The 24,069-nt window shown below is 44.5% G+C and overlaps 2 protein-coding genes and 1 long non-coding RNA gene across 4 annotated transcripts in view; 1 reads left to right on the top strand and 2 right to left on the bottom strand.

The window, feature by feature from the left end:
• Positions 1 to 3,656: 3,656 nt before the first annotated feature.
• KIAA2013 (KIAA2013 ortholog) lies at positions 3,657 to 10,892 on the bottom strand. Its single transcript, XM_077249674.1, has 4 exons — positions 10,581 to 10,892; positions 8,094 to 9,241; positions 5,960 to 6,813; positions 3,657 to 4,222 (listed from the first exon to the last, which is right to left on the bottom strand). Exons 2-4 carry the CDS (start codon positions 9,046 to 9,048, stop codon positions 4,205 to 4,207), a joined length of 1,827 nt encoding a protein of 608 aa, XP_077105789.1. The 5' UTR covers positions 9,049 to 9,241; positions 10,581 to 10,892; the 3' UTR covers positions 3,657 to 4,204.
• A 3,039-nt stretch (positions 10,893 to 13,931) lies between these two features.
• Positions 13,932 to 24,069, bottom strand: part of LOC143764256 (uncharacterized) — a 58,900-nt gene continuing 48,762 nt past the window's right edge. Inside the window, exons 3-4 of one of the 2 annotated variants that reach the window (XR_013213136.1) lie at positions 19,051 to 19,112; positions 13,932 to 14,336 (exon numbers count right to left, since the gene is read on the bottom strand). This is a non-coding gene — a long non-coding RNA (uncharacterized LOC143764256). The remainder of the gene's footprint in view (positions 14,337 to 19,050; positions 19,113 to 24,069) is intronic. The other variant, XR_013213137.1, reaches the window with a different exon arrangement.
• PLOD1 (procollagen-lysine,2-oxoglutarate 5-dioxygenase 1) overlaps positions 18,037 to 24,069 on the top strand; it is a 42,442-nt gene continuing 36,409 nt past the window's right edge. The window contains exons 1-5 of the mRNA XM_077249672.1: positions 18,037 to 18,173; positions 21,419 to 21,510; positions 22,523 to 22,635; positions 22,758 to 22,921; positions 23,148 to 23,260. Coding sequence (XP_077105787.1) covers positions 18,110 to 18,173; positions 21,419 to 21,510; positions 22,523 to 22,635; positions 22,758 to 22,921; positions 23,148 to 23,260 — 546 coding nt within the window. The 5' untranslated portion in view covers positions 18,037 to 18,109. The remainder of the gene's footprint in view (positions 18,174 to 21,418; positions 21,511 to 22,522; positions 22,636 to 22,757; positions 22,922 to 23,147; positions 23,261 to 24,069) is intronic.

Below are 24,069 nucleotides of genomic sequence, written 5' to 3'. Positions count from 1 at the left end.
TTTTTTCCGCCTGAAAATCCGCGCTGATTTTCTGCGGAAAAAAAGAAGTACCATGTCAATTCTTTCTGCGGATTCCGCAGCGGGTTTCCACCTGCACCAATAGGAAAAAGCAGCTGGAAACCCGCAGTGGAATCCGCAGTAGAAAAAGGACTGAAAACCGCAGTGAAAACCACCGCAGGTTTTGCACTGCGGGTTTCACAAATCAGGACCTGAAAAATCCGCAGCAAAAAAAGGATCGTGTGAACAAGGCCTTAGTCTGATTATTGCTATTTCCTTCAGACACAGATGGTAGTACTGAAGTAATATGTTCCTGTGACTGCTGCTCCTGAGGCACAACCTCCATGCTCCCCTGTGCACCCTCTGAACCCTGCTGCTCTGGTGTGAGCTGAGCAGACCCCTGGTGGACCTCCGTTCTGGTCAGTATTTCCCCTGACAGTAAAGCTGCCTCCTCCAGAATCTCTGCCCCTGCCACCAAATCCTCATCAGGAAAGTCCTTACAGATATTATGCCAGGCATCTGGACAGTCCCTGTGAGGGTGGCCGATCTTCCCACAGAGGTTGCACCTGATGTTCTGGCAGTCTGCAGCTACATGGCCGACTTCCCTGCACAGGCTGCACTTCACCACAGAACAGGTATTTGCCAGGTGACCTTTCCCACCACATTTAAAGTACTTACGGGGCTGCCCGGGGTAGAAAAACACACACCCCTCTCCCCCCCAATAAAGGAGTTGGGTAAGTGGGCAGTGATATTATTACACTGGCGCAGTTTCACCAAGACCCTCCACCCTCCCGTCCAGATACCATCGCTGTCTCTGCTTTTGGTGAGGTCAGAGACCAGGTCACAATGCCTCCGGAGCCACACCACAATGTCCTGCGGGGGAACAGACTCATTCCAGAAGATCACATTTACGGTAACCGTATCTGGCTTAGAGATGGGAATAAAGCTGAACTTACTGCAGCCCTCAGTGTCTCTAAACTTGGGGAAGTTAGACCAGAATCTGTCCAGGTCAGTCAGACTCATGAGCTTAAAGCTGACGTCATAGCCCTGCCTGTCTGGAAGATTAATCACTGCCAAGATGCTGACCGTCGCGAACCCCATCTGGCGGCACAGGAGCTCCCTGACCACAAACCTCCTGTCTGGCAGGTCCTCCTTGGCACCTCTTTGCCGGAAACGCACCACATTTCTCCGTTTAAACGCCTGGCCGGTATAGTTGGCACCAGAGGTGAAAGACGGAGCACCACGTCTCCAGGCATTACTGGGGGGAACCTGCGGGGTCACACTAGGGTGAGGTTCTGCAGCAGGGGGGCTGCCACACCTTGTGTGCTCGAAATTAATGGGGGGAAATCACAGACATTATCATGCACGGTTATCATCAACATTAATGTCATTATCAGATTGTACAACGTCCAAAGATACTGTGCTCCCCCAAGCCCTCAGATACAGCGCGGTTATCCCCAGCATCAGAGCCCTGCTGGGCACCATCAGTAACTATCAGCACATGTCCACTGCCCAACTGTTGTGCTTGGCATTCTGAGACTTGTAGTCCCTCTGCTGAAATCTGCACTGAATCTGCAGCAGGCTGCTGCGCTGGACATCCTGAGACTTGTGGTACCTCTGCTGGAATCTGCTCTACATGCTGCTGCTTGGGATCTGCCACAGGCTGCTGGTGCAGTATTTGACCCTTCTGGAAACAGAAGCTTGCGGGCTGCAGCACTGGCCGTACCTGCTTCTGGGGTCCACCTGGGACAATGTCTGACCCAGAACCTGCAGAGTTCTGCTTGTGTGACATAAACGGTTCCTGGTTCCTGTAAGTTTCCGCCATCGGCCCCATCCTCTCTAGGACACAGTCTATGTCCCCCACCACTTTTGCCAGCCATACACCCAGTGAGTTCAGACTCTGGTCACACACGGTGTGATCCCCGGTGTTAGCAGCCTTTACCTCATAGAGAGCGCCTGCTTCTGCAGCAGGCTTTTCTGCTGGTGTAACTCACCGAGATTCTTGAACAGTCCTGGGATCTCCTCTGCAAGCTGCAGCTCAGGTGCACATGGTGTCTCCTTCTGGGATTCTGCTTTCAGTAATGTCCCTGGCTGCTTGGAAACAGATGTCTCCTTGATTTTTACCACCGCTGATTTCGTGGCTCCACAGCACTTTTACTGATGCCACCTGACTGCGACCTTGTGTGTCCAGAGCTCGCCATGCTGGTCACCACATGTTTCTCCTGGAGTTTCTGTCTCTCCATTGAAGTTCTCCACGGCTTGTTGGGAGTGAGCTGCACACCTGAGGCCGGTGATGGCATCTCCTGAGCTGCAGGCTGCTTTCCTCCATTCAGCTTCTCACCAGTAGATTTCTTTTAGATTTCTCCTAATCGCACTTCACTCTGCTTGCCTTGGCTGGACGACTGCTTAACTGGAACTTTCTTACCTACAACCATGGCTTTTCGTTGTACCATTACTTTACTCACTTTCTTGCTGCTGTTATTACTTCCATTCTGAGCTTTCTTTCCCTCAGAAATCACTGTGGGATCTTTATCCTCATTAGAAACAGCTTGGGAGTTTCTTCCAAGTGTAGGCCTGGAAGCCTGGGCCTTACTTGGGGAGTTTCGCAGCCCAGGGTGGTCCCTCCCTAGGCTTGCTCCAGACATCAGGAGAGCTACAAACACACAACCTCACAGCTAGGAGGCAGTATTATAGTAGTTATATTCTTGTACATAGGAGCAATATAGCAGTTATATTCTTGTACATAGGGGACAGTATTATAGTAGTTATATTCTTGTACATAGAAGCAGTATTATAGTAGTTATATTCTTGTACATAGGGGACAGTATTATAGTAGTTATATTCTTGTACATAGGAGCAGTATTATAGTGGTTATATTATTGTACATAGGAGCAGTATTATAGTAGGTATATTCTTGTACATAGGAGCAATATAGCAGTTATATTCTTGTACATAGGGGACAGTATTATAGTAGTTATATTCTTGTACATAGAAGCAGTATTATAGTAGTTATATTCTTGTACATAGGGACAGTATTATAGTAGTTATATTCTTGTACATAGGGGCAGTATTATAGTAGTTATATTATTGTACATAGGAGCAGTATTATAGTAGTTATATTCTTGTACATAGGGGGACAGTATTACAGTAGTTATATTCTTATATATAGGGGCAGTATTATAATAGTTATATTCTTGTACATGGGGCAGTATTATAGTAGTTATATTCTTGTACATAGGGGGCAGTATTATAGTAGTTATATTCTTGTACATAGGGGCAGTATTACAGTAGTTATATTCTTGTACATAGGGGCAGTATTATAATAGTTATATTCTTGTACATAATGGCAGTATTATAGTAGTTATATTTTTGTACATAGGGGCAGTATTATAGTAGTTATATTCTTGTACATAGGAGCAGTATTATAGTAGTTATACTCTTGTACATAGGGGCAGTATTATAGTAGTTATATTCTTGTATATAGGGGCAGTATTATAATAGTTATATTCTTGTACATAGTGGCAGTATTATAGTAGTTATATTCTTGTATATAGTGGCAGTATTACAGTAGCTATACTGCATCCTATGTAGAATAATATAGATCTATACCATATGCAGCACAATACACATTTTTATGAAAAGTAAAAACAGGTTGAAAATGTTTTAAAAGGTCGGATTTAATTTAATACAAAATTTACAAAATGAAAAACCTCAATCCAAACCACATCACTTTTCAATCATCAGGGATTTTGCTGATTCTTGTAGTCCTTGGCTTATATGTCATCTGTACATAGCAAGCAATATTATTACCACTATCATATTCACAATTATTCACAAAATAAAAGTCTATTTCACTGCATTTAATTAAATATCAAAACCATTGGAACAAATCAGACAATATGTTAGTAACTTATCGACTATTTAGGTAGTGAGGCAGAATGATGAGGCACTATAATATATTCCTTGTGGTCATCGTGGCGCCTCGTTCCTGGTATGGAGGTGACGCTCCTTTTCAGCCTTCACATTGTGCACATACTAGGTAGAAAGCTGCCAATATTTCGCTAACAATTTACAGATCTCGATACTTTGTAATATGTAAGTGACACAACCATACTGGTTACTCTGGGCGCCAGGTTGATTCGGGTCCTGCAGCAGAGCGGCCTCTTCTGGTTCAGCTGGTGATTTCTGAATCATTGTGAGCTGTCAATCAGACAGTATCATCTTCCTGTTTAATCAATAAGAAATATTAATATCTTACACCTTAACTATTATGACTACCGGCTATAAACTGGCCATATTAAGAGGAGAGGTCAGCTGTTCCTTCTACCTCTGAGGGCTTCTCCAGGATCAGTAAGGTAATGTATGTACACAGTGACTGCACCAGCAGAATAGTGAGTGCAGCTGTGGGGTATAATACAGGATGTAACTCAGGATCAGTAATGTAATGTATGTACACAGTGACTGCACCAGCAGAATAGTGAGTGCAGCTCTGGGGTATAATACAGATGTAACTCAGGATCAATAATGTAATGTATGTACACAGTGACTGCACCAGCAGAATAGTGAGTGCAGCTCTGAAGTATAATACAGGATGTAACTCAGGGTTAGTTATGTAATGTATGTACAAGAGATTGCACCAGCAGAATAGTGAGTGCTGCTCTGGGGTATAATACAGGATGTAACTCAGGATCAGTAATGTATGTACACAGTGACTCCACCAGCAAAATAGTGAGCGCAGCTCTGGAGTGTAATACAGGAGGTAACTCAGGATCAGTAATGTAATGTATGTACACAGTGACTGCACCAGCAGAATATTGAGTGCAGCTCTGGGGTATAATTCAGGATGTAACTCAGGATCAGTAATGTAATGTATGTACACAGTGACTGCACCAGCAGAACAGTGAGTGCAGCTCTGGGGTATAATACAGGAGGTAACTCAGGATCAGTAATGTAATGTATACGGTGACTGCACCAGCAGAATAGTGAGTGCAGCTCTGGAGTATAATACAGGATGTAACTCAGGATCAGTAATGTAATGTATGTATGCAGTTATTTCACCAGCAGAATAGTGAGTGCAGCTCTGACTGCTAATACTAGTAAGCAATAGGAGACATTTACTACAAATTATTGGTTAAGCAAATTAAACCCAATCACACCAGATTTATTGTAAAAAGCTGCCAAATTACCAAAATCACCAAAAGAAACCCAAAAATGTTTCCATAAAAATAAGCTGAGACAATTAACAAGTGAAAGTAAACCAAATGCAAAAACTGTACTACAAAGGTTCTTCTGGATATTGAGGAATTGAAAGGGGGGTGACTGCCACTTAAAGGGGATGTCAAAAGACAATGAATGGAGTGGGGAAGCACATATGGCGCCACCTCTCCATTCTTAAGGAGCATTTCAGTGCTTTGTTCTGGGGATAGGAAGGAGTCCCTGTAATCAACAATTTATCACCTACCCTTAGGAATAACCCTTTCAATGTACAAGAAGTAAAACTATACCCTGGTAGTGGAAGCAGGAGATGACAGAAAGGCTCAGCTCTACCAGTGGACCTTCCAGTTAATTTGCAGCCCTGGTCCGGAGTATAACACACATGCATCTCAATATTCTGAGATCACATTTATCATTGTGTTATGTACAGAGTCTATTACACGGGGTGACACATCAGCCTTAGTGCAGGGCAGGACTGATCCGCCATGGCTCTTGAAAGGTTCTTGCTATATTGCAGAAAGTGCATAATCTTCAGTCTTTAGAAACACTTGTATTCCAGGTAAAAGACTAGAAAATATTCAGCATTGACTCAGTGCTTTGTATTTTATGGAAACTGTGCAAACCACCACCACCACCACATGCACACACACCGCACAAGTCCCCCGATCTGCAGGCTGCATCAGCAGGCAAAGTGTAGCTAACAGGAAGAAGGAGGCAGCGCTGGTCTAAGAAGCAGCCGGCGTTATACCTTACTCCTGAAGAGCGGCTTTGCCCCCGGTCCACAGTACTCATTGTAAATGAGCTTAAACAGGAAGAGGTGGAAGAGGGTGATCAGAGAGGCCACACTGAACCAGAACAGGAACGGCAGGCCGGGGTACTGTTTGGCCATGTGCTCTTCGTGGGCCAGGATTTCCTTCAGGTGAAGCGTGTGCCTCAAGTCCTGCAAATGGGTCAGTTCTGTTGAGATGTAAAGTAACGGGGTTAAGGGCTGAGTGACCAGCACAGGGAACGTGTGTCCGCGGATTTCGGAGGTCAGTTCTATCGGCTCATTTAAACATCCGGCTTCGCAGGCGTAAAGCTTCACTAGCTTGTCCTGGAACTTCACCGACACGTGCAGAAAAGGCTTCTCCTCCTGGTCCAGCAGGACGGCCAGGTTGATAAGGTCCTTGTTATAATGTATCCCTCGTAGGGAGTAACTGTTGTGAAGGACGTGAGGGTCAGACTGGAACTGCAAGTGGTTTTCAGTGAACTGCAGGCCACCAAAGCTCAGCATCATACCCTGCATGAGTCCGTGGGCCCCGGCCATCACCAGGCTTTTGCAGCCTCTCTTCTGTAAGGTCAATTTCCAGAGGTCCCAGAGTTGCAGTAGCTGTGTAATCCCACTCAGCTTACTGGGCCACAGATTCTCTGCGTGCATCGTAGCATGGCCGCTAGAGCAGTGGTCAGCGTAATTCAGAGAAAGCTCCATTTTCTCTCGCTCCTCGTTGCTTACAAGGGGATCTACCAGAGGAGCCAGGGAACAGGAAAGAATATAGTACAGTGTGATGTTGATGGTATCGCTGGATGGAGTGTGGGCATCCTTAATCTTTCTCATTTCAATGCCTGGAGAAAAATAAATATCACTAAAGATATTCTGTCATCAGATTTCACAATATAAATTGCATACATTATTAAAAAGAACTCAGACTCATTGAGGCTGGTGTACTTGCTATGAAAAGCCATGTAAGAATGGCGGTTTAATCCTTTTTCAAAGTTTTCCTGCCGGATAATAAAAAGGTGTCTGGTTCTAGATAAAGTAGAGAGCAGCTAACAGTATCCGGAGGACCCCACACGTACGTTACATTACTGATTGATATGGAAAATGTGCAATGCTTCATTTCACCTGTGGGGACACTGCTGGGGAATTTCACGTCAGCAGCTTATCAGGAGTCCAAGCAGTGGGATCTTACTGGGGGACTGGCTGCTAGTTTTGTCTGCAACCAAAAGAGAGATCTGCTGAATGAGTCAATTCTGTTTCTAGAATAATCTAGGCTGCTTTCTATGACTCAGTACTCGCAAAAAATAACTACAGAGCATCAGTACGCCCAGTGAGTAGTCACGTGTCACTGAGGACTTCACGCTGTTTGTACTGTACACATAGAAGACTCTGCCTATTACCAGCAGGAACTGGGAACAAACTTCCTCCTAATACTGGATGAACCCATCAGAGGTGACCTTCCTCACACCAGACATTTACACAAAGCAAGGCTGAAACAATCTGGCTGCTCCATCCTCTCTCTGAATGGAAAATGAGTTACCAGTGAGCTCGTTCTGGTCTGTAACGCTTATGCTGTATGTATCATAGTACACAGCAGGCTGCAGAAAGAGACAGCGGTGAGTACATCAGTGAGAACCCTCTGAGTCCATTAGTAAGAACCCTCTGAGTCCATCAGTGAGAACCTTCTGAGTCCATCAGTGAGAACCCTCTGAGTCCATCAGTGAGAACCCTCTGAGTCCATCAGTGAGAACCCTCTGAGTCCATCAGTGAGAACCCTCTGAGTCCATCAGTGAGAACCCTCTGAGTCCATCAGTGAGAACCCTCTGAGTCCATCAGTGAGAACCCTCTGGTCTGTAACCTTAATCTCTCTTCTTTTGATCCATCTACTAAGCTGATTTTTGACCAAGTTGTAAATTAAGCTTTGATGTGGTCATAAGTCAGCTTAGAAGATGGATCAGGAGAAGAGAGAACAGCAACACAAACCGTCAGAACAAGCTCATGATTTACTGGTTATTCATTCTGCAATTTACTAGGTGCTGTGCTATGTAACAGCCAACCCATCCAAATTAGCAAAAATTAGCTGAGCGACATGTACGATAGATATATAGAGACACAGACATCTTACCTGAAACAAACAAATCTGACCAAATCTGTTGGTGCTCGCTGTAGAGGTCGTCCGGTCTCATGCGCATCACCTCCAGCATCTCCTTCTTTGCAGACTCTCGTAGTTTACTGAAGTTCTCCTCCAGCTTTCCTGAGTCTATAGGTTCAGACGTATATACGACAGAGAGCATAGTTTCATCGAATTCAGACTTGGGGGGGACCTGCACTCGGGTCAACAGCTTCTTAGTCGCGAGTACGACCAGAATACTCTTCCCATCTTCTATGGACACCCGTCCAGAGGAGAGGAGGAACTGTCTATCCTGCACTTTCTCTACACTGGTGGAAAACTTGGCTCCGGAAAATGGCTTCTGGGAAGAGACATCGAAAACCGCCACCTTGTCGCTGGGGTTGGAGATGTGGATGCGCTGAATGTACAGGTGAGGCCGACTCCTGTGTGCCAAGAAGTCTTCGCGGACAGAGACACAGTCACGGTGGGAGTCCGTCAACTCGATTTGCAAACAGCGAACCGACCTTATCAGACCTTCCTTATAGAAGAGGGCAGAGGCGCGGACATCTGCTGTCGCCCCCGAGCTCTTCATGTTTATTACAGGGGAATAGTCCGTCATACGGAACGGCACAGAGGGAGAAGACACCCACAAGTTATTCTTCACAACGTCCACCAGAAGAAAGCCATTCCCGACCATAGCCGGGCCCTGCAGTTTGGATTCCTCTCCTGGGAAGGAGACCGTCATTAAGTCGCCCCTGTCTGCCAGTGTCTTCCATTGTTTAGTCTGGGTCTGTAGACACGCCCCAGGGCCACTTCGGGGATGGCTTGAGTACCACAAGGAACGGAACAAGGATCCAGTAGACAAGTACCAGTACATCAGTGAAAGAAAACCCAAGACGGCAAGGATGCGGCGGGCCCAGCTGCTGGAGAGCAGGCCTGGGAAACCTTTGATCCTCTGATGTAACCACATTTGGGATGGAGTCTAGTGATGACGTCTGAAGAAACCCAAGTCTGGAGTAAGAATGGAGGAGGCAGATGAAAATCTCCGGGTCACGGATGGTGAATCATTGTGGGAGGGAGCAGCAGTGGTCTCTCCAGGGCGGTCACACTTCATCTGCAGCACATGCCTCCAGCAACCGCCAACAGCGCACAAGACACCGGACCTGGAAAATATGTCATTTACATATATGTTACATCCCACTCACTCCCGAGACCCCCAATACTAGAGTCTGACCCCTGACCTTCAGAGAGGCACCATATACTGACCCCAGACCTTCAGAGAGGCACCATATACTGACCCCAGACCTTCAGAGAGGCACCATATACTGACCCCAGACCTTCAGAGAGGCACCATATACTGACCCCAGACCTTCAGAGAGGCACCGTATACTGACCCCAGACCTTCAGAGAGGCACCTTATACTGACCCCAGACCTTCAGAGAGGCACCTTATACTGACCCCAGACCTTCAGAGAGGCACCATATACTGACCCCAGACCTTCAGAGAGGCACCGTATACTGACCCCAGACCTTCAGAGAGGCACCATATACTGACCCCAGACCTTCAGAGAGGCACCATATACTGACCCCAGACCTTCAGAGAGGCACCATATACTGACCACAGACCTTCAGAGAGGCACCGTATACTGACCCCAGACCTTCAGAGAGGCACCTTATACTGACCCCAGACCTTCAGAGAGGCACCATATACTGACCCCAGACCTTCAGAGAGGCACCGTATACTGACCCCAGACCTTCAGAGAGGCACCTTATACTGACCCCAGACCTTCAGAGAGGCACCTTATACTGACCCCAGACCTTCAGAGAGGCACCATATACTGACCCCAGACCTTCAGAGAGGCACCATATACTGACCCCAGACCTTCAGAGAGGCACCATATACTGACCCCAGACCTTCAGAGAGGCACCGTATACTGACCCCAGACCTTCAGAGAGGCACCTTATACTGACCCCAGACCTTCAGAGAGGCACCTTATACTGACCCCAGACCTTCAGAGAGGCACCATATACTGACCCCAGACCTTCAGAGAGGCACCGTATACTGACCCCAGACCTTCAGAGAGGCACCATATACTGACCACAGACCTTCAGAGAGGCACCGTATACTGACCCCAGACCTTCAGAGAGGCACCTTATACTGACCCCAGACCTTCAGAGAGGCACCATATACTGACCCCAGACCTTCAGAGAGGCACCGAATACTGACCCCCGACCTGTATGCCACCAACAACAAAGTGTAAGACACCGGACCTGGAGAATATGTCATTTACTTATATGTTACACCCCACTCACTCCCGAGACCCCCAATACTAGGGTCTGACCCCTGACCTTCAGAGAGCCCCCTTCTCCCTGACCCCTACAGCGCCTCACAGCGGCCCATCAGGTTACTGCACATTACACACAGGGCGCAGCTGGCACCGGGCCTGCGCCCCCCTATCCCCCGAGCTCCCCCACAACACACCGCTTCCTGCAGTCCACTCACCGGCCCGGTCGCCGCCGTCACTCGCATGAAGCCCGGGCAGCAGGTCTCCACCTCGCAGTTGTCTGCAGTCTACACAACAACACGGAAGTGTCGCCGGTCACCGCCAACCATCGCGATGACGAGAAACTTCCCGGCGTCCTCCGCTGTCAGAAAGGGTCACGACTCACGTGATAGTCACGCGTGCAGCGCCTGTCACATGACGGGGCTGAGGGAGGCGCAGCGCCTCTAGTGGTCACATGCGGGATTTCCTCTGTGCTGTCATGCAGCCCCCTGACCTAGGTGACGACCCCCATCACCATCGTCACTATCTCTGCCTGCTGTCAGTGAATCTGGACTTTATACACCTGTAGTGGCCCGATACATGCAGTTCTGTCACCTGCAGGTGTAAGGAGCTGCACCCACTCTGTAAATGGCTGTGGACTACTTTCACACTAGCGGTTTTTTTTGCATACGTCGCAATGCGTCGTTTTGGCGAAAAAACGCATCCTGCAAAGTCGTCTTCAGGATGCGTTTTTTCCCCATAGACTAACATTAGCGACGCATTGACACACGTCGCAACCGTCTTGCGACGGTTGCGTCGTGTTGTGGCGGACCGCCGGCAGCAAAAAACTTTACATGTAACGTTTTTTTGTGCCGACGGTCCGCCATTTACGACCGCGCATGCGCGGCCGGAACTCCGCCCCCATCACCCCACAATGGGGCGGCGGATGCGTGGAAAAACAGCATCCGCTGCCCCCGTTGTGCGGCGCTTGCACAGTATGCGTCGGTACGTCGGGCTGACGCAGGGGGATGGCCCCGTACCGACGCTAGTGTGAAAGTAGCCTTAGGCTACTTTCACACTAGCGTTTTTCGGCGGACGTCGCAATGTGTCGTTTAGGAGAAAAAACGCATCCTGCAAAGTTGTCTTCAGGATGCGTTTTTTCTCCATAGACTAACATTACCGACTCATTGCAACGTATTGCCACACGTCACAACCTTCGTGTGACGGTTGCGTCGTGTTTTGACGCACCGCCACCACAAAAAAACGTTACATGTAACGTTTTTTGTGCATCTAGTCTGCCATTTTCGACCGCGCATGCGCGGCCGAAACTCCGCCCCCTCCTCCCCGGACCTTGCAATGGGGCAGCGGAAGCGTCCTAAGACTGCTTCCGCTGCCCACATTGGGCATTTTTTGCACAGTATGCGTCGGTACGTCGGGCCGACGCAGCGCGACGGCCCCGTACCGACGCTAGTGTGAAAGCAGCCTTATACAGCCAGCACCCGCCTCTGACAGCAAACGCTGGCGATCTCCCCTATCACAGCTCTACAACCACTGAAACGCTGCTGTCAGTCTCTCACAGGGGCATTGGAGTCGCTCAATCCCACCACCCTGATCCCTATATATGTGGGTTATTAGGAAAAAGAAATTGTGGGTAAGAATGAATTCCAATAATTAAAGGGGTTGTCCAATGCAAATCAATAAGTCTACAGTCCCTCTGTGTGAGTGCAGACGTATGATCCCCTATACACACACTGTGCGCTGCGAGGATTCGCCAGTTTCTGACCCAGGACTGGAGGATATGTATGAGTTATACCTACTCCCGGCCAGCAGGGGCCTCACTCTCCATACACTTCGCCCCGACTAGTGACACCTCTAGCCAGTGGGCGTGTCTGACTAGAGGGTGTGGCCTTGCTCCATAGAAGTGTATGGAGAGTGAGGCCACGCCCACTGGTCGGGAGTATGTATAACTCATAGACACTGGTCCTGGGTCAGAAACCGGCAAATCCTTGTAGCACACAGTACATGCGCTGGGGAAATTCTCAAGTCTAAAGTCACACAGAGGGACTGCAGACTTAAGTGGTGTAGACAACCCCTTTAAGGATGAATCCAGAGAGGAAAAACTTTGCTTGTATCGACGTGAATAATGATGATGAAGATCCTCCATTTTCCTTAGTATATTTTTGGTGTCTCAATCATTATTGTAGATGGTGATCCACACATTTACAGATAGGTTCACACATAATACCCAGGTCGTCCTGGAATTTGGGGAAACGTAAAATGTAGATTAATTTCAACCGAGTTTGAAATTGTAGTGGAGGGTTAAAAATAAAGAGTTTGTGACAGTGTTTTTCACATAGCTGCCTCGGTGCTTCTTTTTTTTTTGTATTCAAATCATTTGGATTTCCCTGCCAAACAAAAAATGAAATCATCTACCGTATGTACCTGGCCCACAAATTAACTTTTTCCACCAATGGGGATAAAATCTGTTAGGAAGACAAGTCTCTGACAGCCCCAGGAAGATTTTTGATACAAGGGTGCGTAACATGCCCCCATCGCTGTTCCCTGGAACTGTAGGTAGAGAGTCTCCCTGAAGAAAAATAGAATTGTGGGTATGAATTAATTCCAAAAAAATGGAGGATGAATCCAGAGAGATTTCTCACATGTGGCTGCAATCTCAGTTTTCCACCAGTCAATCCTTGGTGACATTGAATTTTCTTACATATTTGCACAATGATTAGTTAATGTACATCATTGTGATCCGACCCATTACTTCCTGTATATCAGAACTTTCAATATTCCTTCCTTTATATAATTACAACATTAATAATAATCATCATTATTGATCAGAGATGTATTACTCCCATCTCTCTTTATATTATCTCCCAAGCTTTTAGATGGAATCTTCCACTTTTTTAAACACTTTTTATCATGTATATTCAAATGGTGTGATTAATAAAGTCAAGTGATATTATACACTGTGTATGCCGTCATTTCTGTAGGTTTTGCGCTTCTACATTGTGGGAAAATCTGTTCAGTTTTAAGAGCCTTGAAGTGACACAATTGCAACAAAACTTCTGCTGCATAAATATGCAATATTTATCTTCATTATTGATCAGAGATGTATTACTCCCATCTCTCTTTATATTCTCTCTTATGCTTTTAGATGGAATCTTCCACTTTTTTTAAACACTTTTAAAAACTTTTTTAAAATATGTAAGAAAATTCAATGTCACCAAGGATTGACTGGTAGAAAACTGATATTACAGCCACATGTGAGAAAACTCTCTGGATTCATCCTCCAATTTTTAAGGAATTCATTCATACCCACATTTTATTTTTCTTCAGGGAGACTCTCTACCTACAGTTACAGGGAACAGCGATGGGAGCATGTTGCGCACCCTCGTATCAAAAATTTTCCGGGGGCTGTCGGAGAGACAAGTCTTCCCGTCAGATTTTATTTAATCAATTAATTCAATCAGAGCCCCTTCATAATACAGCGGGAAACAGAAAACTATTTTTTTTACAGATCCCATATAAAATCGGGGACACACAGGATTACAGTACGGACACAGATTTGTATGGGTCTCAGATTTATTCCAACACAGTAAGCAGAGATCTTGAGAATGTATATAATAAAGCTGAAAACATTTCACCATGCACGGATTCAACTTTCCTTACATAAAACCATGGATGGCCTTTGCTTTGTACAGTATGATTATTTCTCCATTATTTTTTGCTTGCACCGAAAAAAATCAAAAACGACAATTTCTAGACATCTGCTCCAAATGACTGATAAAAGGTGGCACATTCCTTTCACAATTCACTTCCTGTCTTCTAGTTGATTTTTCTAGACGGTTTTGCTTATTTTACTGAGGTTCTGTAACAACGAGCCTCTGTTCTGCTCCCTCCAGGGCGCGCTCTCTTATTATCATCTCCATGGAGCCTTTTTCCTCTGCTTTTCTCTGCTGCAGGAAGCTGGAATCAATATGGTCTTGCTGAAATACAATTACTTAGTCTTCTACATGGGAAGGAAAGCATATAAAATACATGAACTCCGGTAAAGAACATCCCAAAAAGTAAATGCAAAGCACATGAGAAAGGGACAAAGTTAAGCCATAGGACCTCGCATTTAAAGGGGATATGGTATAAATGTCTGATCCACAGGGGCTGATCGTGGGATTCCTACAGATCCCCACTATTTTAGCCCTCAATTGTTTAACTATTGGAAGCAGCTGAATGTTCTCCCAGTTGCTTCCTTACCAGTACATTGGGGTCCCCCATCCAGATCCCCGAGCATCAAACTTTTATCCAATGTTCGAATAACTTTCAACTAGACTCAAACTGTAGTCATCGAAATTCAGTTCTCCCAAGAGGTGGGAATCACACAGGAGCACCCCGACATATTAGGTAAATGTCTCTTGTTGGTTCAGCATGTCATGCTGGTAATTGTAGTTTCACAACAGTAGAAAGAGACACTGTTTGGAAACCATTGCAATATATGGTGATCAGGCCCAATTCATCATCACATTTCCGCCAGTTTTCTGACATCAATACCTCTCAATTAGGTACTTTTTGATACGCAACAAATTCATCACACAATTTGCATCTATTTTCGAGTTGTCTTTTGTCATTTATTGTTCTTATTCTTACGGTTATGTGGCTTTTCCACACATATGAGACTGATTCAAGAAATTTGACTTTTGAAAAAGTCATCAAATGTGGCCCAACTCTACTCCATTCCTCCCTGGAGTGATTTTATGTACACCAAGTGAAAAGTATAATATTTTGAGACACTTTGCAAAACATGCAACCTTTTCATACTAAAAGTTGCAAAAACAGGAAAAAAGATGATTTTAGGTTTTGCACAAAATTCATCAATTGTGTGCTCCATTGTGCTGAACCTGGTGGGAAAAAAAAAGTCAGCAAAAACCCCAAGTCAAAGTATAAAAATTATTTAAAGAATGCAAGTGATGAATAGGGCATATAGACATTAAAAGGATGGATAAAAACTGTATTTGGTTTTTGTAAAGAAAAAATGTTTGACCATATTCTGCTGCTTGCATGTATTACATCACACTGCAAGCTGCTCAGTGCTGCTCAGTGCTGATTCTGACAGAGACTCCTATCAGCTCAGTCTCCAGCCCCTCCTGGTTTACTCTGATTGCACTGCCAAGCTCAATTCTGATGTGATATTTGAGCTTAGATTCACCTTCTGGAGAAGACAGGAGGACTGGAGACTGAGCTGTCAGGGAGCCGGGCGATTGGGTTTAACACCGAACAGCAATGAGCAGCTTCCAGTGTACTGTACTAAATGCAAGCTACAGAAACGGAAAAAGTGAAAACATGACCACAGCTTCTAATAGGGATAGCCCAACAATAGGCATTTCACAGTAGAAATTCCATCTCTGGGATCATTACCTTTCAGGAGATCACCCCAGTATAAATGAAGAAGCTTGGGCCAACAGCTAATATTAAGAGAAGGGAAAGCACAATTTGATTGTTGGGATCAGTCTTTGCATTTATAAATGAAAGGATATTGGGATATTTTCCAAAATGGGAGCCATATTATTTCCACCTTTGCATTACTTTATAAAATTGTTTGCAAACGTCTCTTTAATACTAAAGACTAATCGCTGATCACATAAGAATAGTTGCCCCATATTCAGCCGCCATGTTAAGTCTCGCCCTCAGTTTGTGGGTCGGTTAGATTGTAAATACCATAACTTGGGGCCCTGACTAGATAATGACTTTATCCACTTGTTACATATCAGGGGCTATTTCTCAGGTTCTAACACCCAGGTCAGCCCTGATTTCTGCATATCTATATGCCCCCTACATGATACCCATCATATGGGATTTACAACATTTGTATCTTCCAACTCCATAGATATAAGTGGAAATAGGTTTTTATGGGAGGAAAGCTACTGTTCCTGAATCATTGCATCACGCCACCCCCGATAAATGAAGAAGAGATACTTGGCTGCATTCAGATTCACAGGCCAGTGGCGTCCAGAAATTGTGCTTGTGACTATAGCACTCGTGCACCTTACAGTGTGTGCCATTCAAACTAGCACTTGGGCATCTTGCAATTTTTTGTTTTTCAGTTTGTGGAAAATCACTTATGTACGCTAACACATTGACTTAATCACCTGAATGATGCTGCCATTTGCTAAATCCTTAATAATGTCTAATAATAAATTTCAATTTGTTGCACATGGTTCATAAGCAAATAATATGTTATGATGTAGATGTACCCAAGAACAAACCTCCTGATGAAGCCTAGTGCAGTGAAACGCACGTCGAGGTTCTGGACATATAAGCTCACGCTCGCCATGTCTCAATGTATAGCCTCTACATAACATATGTTTCTGTACTCATGCGCTTGTATCATTATATATATGCATGTACGATATATTAGAGCATCTATTTATATATACTGTGTCTTATTTTAAATCTTATGTTTGCCTGGACATTTTATATTCTATGCAATAGTATGGATCCATGGGACGAGGGCGGTGCTTTATAGTGTCTGTATCACTGTCCACCTATTCCCTTAATGCTCATTCATCTAACATTCCCTTAATGATTATTATATCCACTAATGAACAATCTTTGATTATTAATATACATCTAGTTACTCTTTTTCTTGGTATTTGAGCCTTTTAGGAGGACGGATCCAGGGACTCTTCATCCATTCATCCATTCTGGATCTATGTACATAAGGTTTCCTATCATTGTCTTACAGTCTTACCATTCCTAACCATTATTTTTTTTATTTTTGTAACTATTAAATTATAAGTTGCATACATTGATTTTATTAGTGCCTCTCTCTTTCATTTTCCTATTGGGTATATTTCTCATTTTTATTTGTCCTTTTGGAATAATTAGTTTTGGTTCTATGTTCATGAACAATGTTTGCATATGTGACCGTTTGATTACTATAAATTACCTTTTACAAATAAGCCGAATAACAAAAATAAATAACAACTACACAGAGATAAAAGTTACAAACATGAATGAACTCAGGGATGAATATTCCAAATAACAAAGATATAAAGTAAATATTGACATAAGAGTGATAATAAATATGATAATAAATGAATCTAGTGTCTAGTGGGCCATGCTTGTGTGTGGGGGGCAGTGATTTGGGCTGAGGGGGGGGGGGGCTCTGCACACTTCTCACGTGCTGCACGTACTCCCTGTAACATCTGGGCTGGGACAAGCAGTGACTGGCAGGGAGTGAAGCACAGTCCCTGTATACAGACATAGTCCCTGTATACAGACATGGCTGCTGCTGCTGCTTTGTGCTTGGCAGTCATTCTCTATGTAGGTGACACTGTGAGCTGCACTCTGTGCTGCAGAGCTGTCACTCATCCCCTCCCCCTCCCTGCACAGAAGCTTTCCTTATTACTCTCCTGGCTCTGCAGCCTCTGGCCAGGTGTCTGGAAAGTTCTAGCATCCAATAAAGTCAGCTCCTTTCCCAGATTTGGAACCTTCTGGAATAAATGGCTCCAGATGACAATTTAAACAGGAGGTAAAATTCTTCTAATGTTTCAGAATCTTTCCATTAACCCTGTAACTCCTGGTTGTGGGAGCGAAAGAGTTTCCAAAGTTTCCTTGTCATGACTTGTGGGTGGGGCTTCTGAACTTTTTGGGCCAATCAGGGAGTGTGTCCCTGAGTGACGTCTGCAGAGGGCGTGGTTATTGCGTGGCAGAGTCCTGGGGGGAAGCAGGGGGTCTCAGTGGAAGCTGCTGTGGAAGGTGCGACATGTTCCTGAGCTCGCTGCTCCTCAGCTGTGTGGCCCTGGGGGCCCTTGGCTCCAGCCCAGGGGGTGAGTTCTGATATTTGGCCATTCCTGGTCTCTTCCCTATACATTAGACACATGTGACACAGGGGTCTCTGACATCACACCCATGTGTGGGGGCACTGGGGGACCGTGCCCAGATCTGGCTCTTCTTTCACTGTAGAAGTTACTAGAAATGTTACTTTGTTCTCACAATGTCACAGACAGAAGAGGTTACATTGCTGCCAACCTGGATACAAAGTTACAATAGTTAAACATCGCTCCTGTAAATACCCTGGGGACATTCATGGGTTCTGTCAGCCTGCTGAGCCTTGCAGTTCTGTCTCTGATATCATGGGTACAGATTAGCTGCTGCTGCAGAACCTCTTAGATTTCAATTGTAAGATACTCTGTATGAGGATGAGAATGTGTCCTGTTTCCAGTGAGAATCTATAATGGTGGGATGATCGCAGACCAGTTATCATATAGGTAACATACAAATGTGGGGGGTCAGACAGATCCTGTGCGGCCGTCACCCCCACCAGTACATTTTTATAATCAGCGTTATAGAGGATAGAACTAGCAGATCCCAGTCGGACCGAAGCCAGGGATAGTCCCAGTCCATAGAAGCATCATTAGCCATGCTCCACAGCACTGAGGTTATGGTTCTGTGACTGCCACATGTTAATGGGGTGCACTATTACTTTATACATGCAGCTTCATAATGTCCCTGGTGCAGACCCCAAGATCTCGTGGATGATTGTGCGATTCATACACATTCATATGGACATGTGCATTCACTGATTTCTACAGATACACAAGTGTTGTGGCCCACCAGGGTAGATGTCAGGGGCAGCACTTATGAATTCAGGGAGGTTGTCAGTAAATTGTCACACTAAATTTATGTTCACATCTTATTCTGCACCTGCATTTGGTCCATAAATCAGGGAAACCTCCCGGGACAGGCTCCAGATGCCTCCATTTACCCTACAGGTGCCAAAACAGAAAATAAAAAAAAAACTTAATGGACTGAACATATGAACATCAAGTTGGTTTACAATAGAAAATAATAAGAACATTTTTTTAAATATTTTTAAGCAATTTTTCAGTTGTTTCTTTTAAAGGAGACTTGCTCCAAAAACTCAGTGAGAACACAGCCCAAGTCCCTTGGGTTAACGGGTAGCGATGGCAACACCATGCGGGGAATGATGCATTGCATTGCGCTCATTTACAGAAACAGATAATGTTGGAGCCTCCCCAAACCCGTATAATAACCAGAGACCACTGCAAAGGAATATATCCCCTATGGTGGACAGATGACCCGGCATCCATCCGGACAGTGGTCACCATCGGGCACAAACCTCCTGAACGTCTGCTCCTGACAATGGCCACTAATGTAGTGTGGACCGAGCCTTCTATTACAAACAAAACTGATTTCAGTAATAGGGGAACGTGGGTAAAAGTCATTTTTAACAGCCTAAAATAAAAAAAAAAACTACTCCTAGCACACGCACATAGCTTTATAAGGTGACATATTGTGGACAGGTGCAGCTAAATCATCCTTTTCCAGGGAGATTGAGGCATTGTATTAGATGCACAGATCATTTTGGAGAAGGATTTTGCAGGCTGGGTGTAGAATGTGATGAATAGAATAGATGCATTCATTCCCCATCGCTGCCGGAAGCCCCCGCCGGCTCTGCGCAGCCCACCGATAACAGCAAAATCAGCTCACATCTGTAACCTCACACTTTAAAGGGTGCAGATGGCCATAAATACTTTCCTTGTTCTACACTAGACTTCTTTTCCCCCAAGAACTTACTAAAAAATGAATTCCAGTAATTCTCGGCTGGGACAAAGCTTTATTTTAGTTGTGCAGCAGTGATGGAGGTGACAATATGACTTTTCTGTAATAATTCAGGACTGGGCTGACTGTATTTCCAATTTGCCAAAGTGTAAAGAGATTGCACTTACACTATGACATCTTTTCTGGCGATGGATGGAGAATAGGCATTCCCATTCTTGAGATACGTGAATGTCCCATCACTGAGACCACGACATATCATCATTTTCATTGATATTGATAAAGTATTTAGGTCCTAAATTGTTAGTCTTCACGGGAAAAATGGTCCCCATGTGTTGTAAAAAGGGTTATCATCTTAGCAATTTTGTACTTATCCACAGCATAGAGGATAACTGTCACGAGTGTGTCACGTCCCCCTGGAAGACCTTGAGGAAGACGGTCACATCAGATAATGAATTTCTTTAGAGATGGTGTGAGTTGTGTCCCACCATGCATTTAGTTTCCTCTGGTGCTGAAGAGGTTAACGACCCTTTCTATGCTGGTCAGAAACATGCAGATCCATTTCAGTGCTTCTGATCTGGTCATTCCTATAAAAACTGTTCAGACCTTCTTGTCCCTGTTGGTGAAAGATTTTTCTTCCTGTGCAGTGTGCTAAAGTTCAGTGGTTGGAGTAGAGTTTTTGCAGTAGTGTTCTGTGCTTTGCTGTAGTACGCGTGTGTTTATTTTCTGGTCCCTGTTCCCATTTAGTTCCTCCCTCTTGTTGGTTAGTGCTTTTGTATGATAGAGGTTTTCTGTTATCCCTGTTTTGTCTTTGTGTTTTGTTTGTCTTACATTTCTGTCCCAGGCCTCATGGTGTGGTGGAGGGGACAGATCAAAGTTTTAACAGGAGCACAGTAAGGTAGGAGACTCAGGCCTTTCTACCTTCAGGAGTAAACCCAGGACAGTTAGGATCCCAGTTCCAGGGACAGTTTGAGGCCCCCTTCCTTACCGAAGACCGTCACAACGTGACATTAACTTACTGATTACAGTGGGTATCACTGATGGGACCACCACTGATCTAGAATATGTGGGCTACTGTCTTAACGTCATAATGGCCACTGAGGTGCTCTATTGCCTCATTTATTGTCTATGAGACAACCAGAGATAGCAATGAATTGAGTGGCATCATGAATACAAAGGCATCACTCCATTCAAATAGGAAATTTCAGAGCCCCCTTGTAGAGATTGGTCGGAGTCTCCAGAGCAGGAAGTTATCACCTGTCTTGTAGATAAGTGATAAATGGCTAAGATGGCAATGACCCTTCAACACTACTTGTGTGTGACCACAATGTTTTCCTATGAGAAAAAAGTTGTATCTATTTCCATCAATCTCAGGAATCACAGACGTGTAGGGACAGTAGATATTGTAGCAGATACTACCTATTGCTCTGCATTGGGGTCTTAACTGCCAGGATGACTACTTTCCCTCATTTACCCTTCTCCTTTTTTCCAGACAATCTTTTGGTCCTAACTGTGGCCACTGAAGAGACTGACGGCTTCAGAAGATTTCAGAGATCTGCGCAATGCTTCAACTACAAAGTGAAGGTGTGTGATAAACGGGTTCTGACCCTCAGGGCATCTTCAGGAGGAATTCCAAGACTGACAGAGGAAATACTTCTGGACTGACTAAACAAAGAGGAAAAATCCATAGCCCAAAGAAGTAACGAATGAAGACAAAGGAAAAAATATACCGATCTTTGTTCTGGTGATAAACTCATTCAGGACTTCAAAGGGGCTCAAAGTTTTGTTTAAATATTGTATAATGGCAATATCTGCAGATTGTATCCTTCTGCCTCACAGTTTGTAAGATCTCGGCTTTCTTTCAGGAGAACATCAGCTGTGTTTTCCTAAAGACCTTTTTTTCTTGTCTTTCTTTTTTGAACTGTATATATAATTTAGTGATCGGAAGTTGCCCACAGAATGGTCAGGTCAGTTCTTTTTAGCCTCTTCATGGCTTTCAAAGTCTGAAGGGGTATATAGATGATCAAAAAGATGGAACATATGCACAGCAAGTGGTTTTGACATTGCAGTGGATATGTTCTTTATAGATATTTGTAAATGCTTTTTCAGGCGGAAGGAGCATGTAAAGTACACCATGTACACACTTAATGGTGGGTTTGTTTCTATGCTTTGCTTGAGCAATCAATAATATTTACTGTAATACTTTCCCTGTGGAGATGTCGCACTTGGTGAGATATTCCCCAGAAATCACCGCTGATGCTGGGGGTCCCCAAAAGTCATCACCTAATCACAATAGTGCAATGCTTTAGAAAAGAAAAAGTTTGATACAAATCTACCAATATTTTGCATGACTTCTGTATCAATGTTTTGTTCCATCACGTCTTACTCTCCAGTCGCATTCTGAGCTATTTAAAAAAACTCTTCTGGTTTCTTGATCCCATAGAGCAGTGCGTTGTGGACGCTGGTCCTGAGTATTTGTAGATACCTGTACAGATAATGCGGCAGTGATATCACAGTACCTCCATATTTGCTTTCCAGGGATGTGCCTGCTCTAGGTTTAGGGTTTATTAATACTCCATTTCTAATTTGACCGCAGGTGCTGGGTCATGGAGAAGAATGGCACGGGGATGGCCAGAAAGTCCGACTCTTGAAAACCGCTTTGGAGCAACATGCAGATAATGAAGACCTCGTCATTCTCTTCACTGAAAGGTATGAACAAAGGGCAGACCCCGAGCATAACGTTGATATGAAACCTGAGGTACGAGGTGTATGGTGCCTCAGTGATGTCGCAGGTTCTCACTTTTTGTTACATTGCTTTTATACTCTCACAGTTATGATACTGTATTGGCCTCAAGTCCGGCCGAGCTACTCAAGAAGTTCAAGCAGACTAAAAGTAAAGTGGTTTTCTCAGCAGAAGCAGCAGCTTATCCTGAGCGACGTCTGGAGCCCAAGTATCCCTCTGTGCGAGAGGGCAAGCGCTTCTTAGGCTCCGCAGGTATACGCTCATTAACTGTCCTAATTACACGTGAGCTGGGACCCCCACTGCTCCCGGGAACTAAGGAGCCATTGTTCTCTGTTGTGTGCCTTACCCCATTCTGTGCTGGTCCGAGGTTTTCTCACTTGGAATCCTGAGCTCAGCGCCAAGGAACAATCGCCAATGATTTCAATTCCTTTTCGGGGAAAGTTAAATGTCATTTGTACTGATTAGTCCCTTCTTCCAGCTTTCATAGGTTATGCTCCATATCTGCATAAACTGCTGGCGGACTGGGACGGCGCGGATGATGTCAGCGACCAACTGTTTTACACCAAGATCTTTTTAGACCCAGTGAAAAGAGTAAGTGAGAACAAGAAGTATTGTCTCGTCCTGACCCAGCAGCAAGGAATAGGTCAATCCTGTCATTAACAAGTCATATACAGTGTCGTGTAAACGTTTGGACACCCCTGGTCAAAATTACCGTTATTGTGAAGAGTTAAGCAAGATGAAGTGAAATGATCTCTAAAAGGCTTAAAGTTAAAGATGACACATTTCCTTTGTATTTTAGGCAAAAAAAAAATATAGTTATTTTCTACATTTTAAAAATTTCAAAAAGGAAAATGGGCCAATGCAAAAGTTTGGACATCCATGTAGATTTGTGTGCTCTGATAACTTTGACAAGGTTTGTTCTCTATCATCATAAGGAAAGGCCAGGTGATGCAAATTTTCCAGCTTTATAAGATGGGTTTTATAACCTTGTGCCACAAACCTGCAGCCATGGGTTCTTCAAAGCAGCTGCTACTGAAAATGATGAAGGCCGATAAAGAAGGAGAAGGATATCAAAAGATAGCAAAGAGATTTCAAGTTGCCCTTTCCTCATTTCGAAATGTAATTAACCCCTTCATGACCCAGCCTATTTTGACCTTAATGACCTGGCCGTTTTTTGCAATTCTGACCAGTGTCCCTTTATGAGGTAATAACTCAGGAACGCTTCAACGGATCCTAGCGGTTCTCAGAGTGTTTTTTCGTGACATATTGGGCTTCATGTTAGTGGTAAATTTAGGTCGATAGTTTTTGCGTTTATTTGTGAAAAAAATGAAAATTTGGCTAAAATTTTGAAAATTTTGCAATTTTCAAATTTAGAATTTTTATTCTGTTAAACGAGAGAG

The sequence above is a fragment of the Ranitomeya variabilis genome, chromosome 4 (assembly GCF_051348905.1).
Source record: "Ranitomeya variabilis isolate aRanVar5 chromosome 4, aRanVar5.hap1, whole genome shotgun sequence".
Classification (NCBI taxonomy): domain Eukaryota; kingdom Metazoa; phylum Chordata; class Amphibia; order Anura; family Dendrobatidae; genus Ranitomeya; species Ranitomeya variabilis.
This window is presented reverse-complemented; position numbering and strand designations above follow the sequence as displayed.

Excerpts from the sequence above, each read along its gene's own strand:
- KIAA2013 (XM_077249674.1), bottom strand. The coding sequence starts at position 9,048 with ATGTGGTTACATCAGAGGATCAAAGGTTTCCCAGGCCTGCTCTCCAGC. Across the intron at positions 6,814-8,093 it reads GTCAGATTTGTTTGTTTCAG|GCATTGAAATGAGAAAGATT; the intron begins GTAAGATGTCTG and ends ATTTTTCTCCAG.